The 5,992-nt window shown below is 36.0% G+C and overlaps 1 protein-coding gene across 1 annotated transcript; it reads left to right on the plus strand.

Moving 5' to 3' along the window:
• The first annotated feature begins 3,527 nt into the window (after positions 1-3,527).
• On the plus strand, positions 3,528-4,210 carry LOC115949948 (zinc finger MYM-type protein 1-like). The gene is made up of 2 exons (XM_031067208.1): positions 3,528-4,141; positions 4,198-4,210. Exons 1-2 carry the CDS (start codon positions 3,528-3,530, stop codon positions 4,208-4,210), a joined length of 627 nt encoding a protein of 208 aa, XP_030923068.1.
• The last annotated feature ends 1,782 nt before the right edge of the window (positions 4,211-5,992 follow it).

The following is a 5,992-nucleotide window of genomic DNA, read 5'->3' on the forward strand; positions in this document are numbered from 1 at the left end:
GTAGGAGGAAGTGAGATTCCAAAGCGGTTAACCATATCCAAGTGTCGGAAGTTACACATCATTTTGGGTTGGTCCAAAGTTTCCAACATTTGCTCATTGTCTTGCTTTTGGAATAAAGGATGCTAGTTGCGACTATGATTGTAGTGTCGATATTTCCATCAATGGTAGAAAACAAACGTTCAAAAGGGGTTTTTCTTTCTGCATTTCGGTCTGACCATTTGTGGTTTTATTGTAGACCTCAGTACTCATTGCAGAAGCTATTTCAGGACTTGAGTTTAGGTGATCGGCAGCTTTTCTTTGAAATCTCTATTGTGGGTTTGACTCAAGTTTGATGGGCTTTCACAATGGTGGCTAGGAATTAGTTGGGCCATCAATTGCCTCTCCTTTTGAAGGCATTGCATCTAATGACTCTGATGCAATAGCGTCAACTTCCTCTAGTCCCTGTCTCCTGATGACATTGGGCACCTTTCTTTGCCGTCTGATTCGGGGCTACCAATAGATATTACAAATGGATCTGAATTGGTTTTAGATTTGACTCAACAGTTGGTGATGGGTACGATTTGGGTTCCTCTTCATTTGTGTATCCATTTGAACGCATCGCATATAATGACATAAATGCAACAGAACGTCAATCTCCTCTAGTCCCTCGTGACATTGGGTGGCACCTTTCTTTGCCGTCTGATTCAGGGCTTCCATTTCCAATGGATGTGACAAATGGGTCTGGCTTGGGTTTTAGATTTGACTCGACCATTTGTGATGGGTTTGATTTGGGTTCCCTTTCAATGGCCTATCCCTCAGTAAACAACGATTCCAACTTCAATCAAAATCCGCAGTCAAAACATAGGAGAACCTCTTGATCAAATTTCGAAGAAACTTAGCAAGGCACTTTTCTTAGAATTCTTTTGCATTTTTGAATGACAGAGTATGTCTCCTACTTTAGTTGGATTGTTTGATTTTCATCTTGGGTATCTTTGTCACTTCTCTCTCTTGGGTATTTTTAAATAAATATGTATCTATGCTTCTACCAAGCAGTGGCGGCGCCACGTACAGGTCAAGATGTTCCTAAAAAAATTAAATAAGAAAAAATTTTATATTTAATCCATGTTAGGAACACCCTCAATCCACAATTAGGAACACCCTCAATCACAAAATTAGGAATACCCTCAAATTAAATAATAATAAAAAAAATTATCTGTTCTACTTTCAAGGCAAAAAAAAAAAAAAAAAAAACCCAAAATTTTTTTTTTAACTAAAATCTAAAAAAATAAAAAATTTGGTAACAGAGCCAAGCCCACTGCCCACGGCAAGCCAAGCCCACGGCAAACCCGGAAAGCCCAACATAATACGGAGGTAGCAAACCCATGGATTCTCACCCAAAAAAAAAAAAAAAGAGTACAGAGCAAATCAAAAATCAAACCACGATCACGTCGTTGGCAGAGATCAATACAGTCTATACTCTATACAAAGCAAAAGCAAACCAAACCCCATTACCCAACATTGCAATACAGAGGCGTTTATAAAAAAAAGAAAAGAAACCAAATACAGAGCAAACCAAACCCTAAACCCAGAGCAAACCAAACCCACGGTGGCGCCGCCACTGCTCGCTGGCGCAGCTCGCACCGTGACCTCCGTCACTCGTCGTCCTCGTCTAGTCGTCGTCCCTCGCTCGCCAGTCGTCGTCGCTCGTCGCCCGCCGTCGTCGCTCCTCGCTTGCCCGTCGTCGCAGATCAGATCGGTCTCACCATCTCAGCTGCTCCGGTGCTCGGCCAATCGGCCTCAAGGTATTTCTCTCTCTCTCTCACACACTAAAATGAAAAGTATGAAATGAAAATGTATGATGTCTCTCTCTCTCTTTAGTCTAGTCTCTAACTCAGTAACTCTCTCTCTCTCTCTCTTTTGAACTGTAATACTCTAATTGGCTGGGCTGCCGAATCTTTACTCTCTCTCTTTTTTTTTTTGGGAACCAATCTTTACTTTTAACTTTATTTTGCTTTTTGTTTGTTTTTTTGGCTTTGTCTTATAGCTTTATCTTATTCGTTGCTTTTGCCTGTTGGTCAGTGACTCAGTGTGTGTTGGTGTGGGTGTTGGTGAGATATTGATTAGTAATGTGTATTGTGATTGTGAAATTTTCTGATTGGCAGGTTGTGATTGGGGGATTGTTTGTGCTTGTCTGTTGAGTGGGGTAGGGATAAATGGGCTGATGGGCAGTGGGCACATGGGGCCGGGTAGTAAATAATAATTAAAGCAGTGTAATGTGTTGCACATTACACTGCTTTTATTATGCTGCACATGGGATGTATAATGTTTAGCTCTTTTAGTGTAATGTGCACAAAGAACTAAACAATATAACAAATTAAAGCAATATAATTAATAACAAACAAATTAAAGTAATATAGTTTATTGTTACGCTAAACAACAATAATTAAAACAGTATAATTAACCAATACATTATAAAAGACAAATAAATTAAATTATGTTAGGCTAAATAATAATTAATAATTTTATAATTAATGAAACAATAATGTAACAAATTATAGTTTATAAAAGACAAACAAATTAATAAAACAACTAAACAAAAATAATTAATAATTTTATTAATATTTCAAATAAACTTATAGTTTTTTGTTTATTCTTTTGCTAGAATTATGGACAAATATTTGATAAGAAAACCACATACCCAAGATTCAGCTCCTGTGCAAGATTCATTTTCATCTTCTAAGCGAATTTGTGTTGACTTTAACTTAGAGAATCTTCCTTCAGATCCTAGGCTACGAGAAAAAATATCATCTTATCATCCTAATCATCATGATGAAATAAGAAGATATTATTTAACAAAAGGCCCTTGTCAACCTGTTTTACACAGTAATGATTACCCTATATCTTATTTTTCTGGAAAGCCCCATCGATTTATATCCAAATGGTATAAAAATAGATACTGGTTGGAATATAATATAGACAAAGATGCAGTATTTTGTTTTTATTGCTACCTATTTGGGCAAGATGTTGGTAAGCAAGGAGGAGGTGACACTTTTGTAACGAAGGGATTCAAACTTTGGAATTAGAAAGATAAGTTAAATTCCCATGTTGAAGGAGTTAATAATGCTCATTACCAAGCTGTCCAGAAGAGTGAAGATCTATTGAAGGAAAAGCAACACATTCAAAGTGTTTTTGTTAAGCAATCAAATCAAGATAAAATTGAATATCGGATTCAATTAAATGCAATAGTTGATTGCATAAGATTCCTTTTATGCCGGGGATTAGCTTTTCGTGGTCACGATGAATCTCAAGGTTCAAGTGATAAAGGAAATTTCCTTGAGCTTGTACAATTTTTGGGGGATCACAATGAATCTATCAATGAAGTGTTACAAAAAGCTCTGAAAAATTGCAAGCTTACCCACCCTGACATTCAAAAAGACATTGTGAATGCAATTGCACGTGAAACATCCAAAGCCATCATCAAGGATCTTGACAATGGGTTCTTTTCAATATTAGTTGATGAGTCACGTGATATCTCAGTGAAAGAACAAATGGCCCTCGTTCTTCGTTATGTGAACAAAGAAGGAATTATTATAGAGCGATTCCTTGGTATTGTACATGTAGCAAGTACTACCGCTTTGTCACTCAAACATGCTATTGAATGTTTACTTTGTGAACATAATTTGAGTTTATCGAACCTACGTGGGCAAGGTTATGACAGGGCTAGTAATATGCAAGGTGATATCAATGGTTTCAAAACTTTAATTTTGAAAGAGAACAAGTCGGCATTTTATGTCCATTGTTTTGCTCATCAACTTCAATTGACACTTGTTGCTGTTGCTAAAAATCACATTAACACTACTGAATTTTTTTATGTGGTTAGTAATTTAGTAACTGTTGTTGGAGGCTCTTGTAAGAGACAAGATGCTCTTCGAGATACACAATTTGCCAAAATTAAAGAAGATTTAGAGAATGGTGTACGTAGAAGTGGGCAAGGTTTGAATCAAGAGACAAATCTTAAACGTCCTGGTGATACACGTTGGGGATCATATTATGGGACTATTCTCAGCTTGATTTTGATGTTCTCTGCTGTTGTTAATGTACTAGAGATTATTGAAGAAGATGGCCTCTCCGACCAAAAAGTTGAAGCTCGATCTATTATGAGGTCAATTCTTTCTTTTGAATTTGTCTTTGCTCTACACTTGATGAAAAATATTTTAGAGATCACGAATGAGTTGTCAATAGCATTACAAAAAAAAAAAAAAAAAAAAAAAAAAAAAAAAGATATAGTAAATGCTATGGATCTTGTTAAAGTGTCTAAGCAACGGTTGCAAGTGATGAGAGATGAAGGATGGGCATCTTTATTGGTTGAAGTATCTTTATTTTGTACCTCACATGATATTCCTATCTTGGAGATGGAAGCGATATTTGTAGTTAGTGGGAGGCCGCGATGTAACACCCAACAAAATACAAATTTACATCATTATCGTGTTGAGCTATTCTACACAGTCATAGATATGCAACTTCAAGAGCTTAACAACCGCTTTTCTGAGGTGAATATCGATTTGCTACTTTGTATGGCTTGCTTGAATCCAAGTAATTCATTTGTGGCTTTCGATAAGGAAAAGTTGATACGTCTAGCTAAGTTCTATCCCTCTGATTTTCTTGGGACAGATATTTTGGTGCTTGACTCTCAACTGCAGAATTATATTTTTGATATGCGCTGCAATGACTTCTTTTTACAGCTTCAAGAAGTTAGTGAACTTGCTGAAAAGTTAGTGAGTACAAGAAAACACGAGACTTATCCATTAGTCTATTTGCTAGTGAAGCTAGCTTTGACCCTTCCAGTTGCTACTGCAACAGTAGAAAGAAGTTTTTCAGCAATGAAATATGTAAAGAATGAACTGCGCAATCGAATGGAAGATCAATGGATGAATGATTGCTTGGTTGTGTATATTGAAAAAGATGTAGCTTGTAGCATTGATAATGAGACTATTATGCAATGATTTCAAAATATGAAAACTCGTAGAAGACAATTGTAAATTCTATGTATTTGTGTATTTTTTGGTTGTTGTTGTTGTCAATATATAAAATTTTCTTTTTATTAGATTGTGTAATTTATGCTTATTGAGAAACACCCTGAAAAAATTTCCTGAAGTCACCACTGTTACCAAGTGAGAAATCTTATGCATGGGTCCTTTTTTTCACCAGTACATGTTTCTAATACATTTACTGCTTAAGATGTTATCTTAGAAGTAGAACTCATGGCCCTTTCCTTTTATTTAAACTCTGTGGACCCCGAACTAACAATTTTGTTTTTAGCAAACTGTTTTGTTTTCTTTGTTTTTTGCTAGCTGGACATATTTTTAGTACATTTTCTGCTTTTGATATTGGCTAGCCCTTTCTTTTTATTCAAAATTGAATACTCCGAAGTAACAAAATTTTCTCTTCTTTCTTATTCTAACGTGCTACCTAATTTTTTCTTTATAGCCATTTATATGATCTTCTCACTCTTGATTTTTAATGTTTTAGGATCTTTAGAGCATCCACAGCAGTAAAACTAAAAATTTAGCTATTTAGCTCCACCAAAAGTTACTTTTTCTATTTTTCCTACATACATGTTGCAGTAGTGGATCTATTTTAACTTTCAACACAATAAAATAATATAAATATCACAATAAAATAATATAATCACTACAATAAAATAATATATCTCACTACCCAAAAAACATCCACAGCACCAACCACAACCACCTCTACCATCAGCCACAACCACAACCACCACCACCACTACCACCACCACCAATCCACAACAGCAAAAAAAAAAAAAAAAAAAAATCCACCAACCCAAATCTCCAATCTTTTTCCTCAACCTAGACCAAACAAAATCACTAATCACAAACAAGCACAATGTCGGCGAGCTGGATCGGCAGAAGGAATGGGTCGGGGAGCTCCATGGGTTTCCCAGTCAGGTACCCAATATCCACAAGCAAGCACAACCACAGCAATAGCCACT

Source organism: Quercus lobata, chromosome 6, assembly GCF_001633185.2.
Source record: "Quercus lobata isolate SW786 chromosome 6, ValleyOak3.0 Primary Assembly, whole genome shotgun sequence".
Taxonomy (NCBI): domain Eukaryota; kingdom Viridiplantae; phylum Streptophyta; class Magnoliopsida; order Fagales; family Fagaceae; genus Quercus; species Quercus lobata.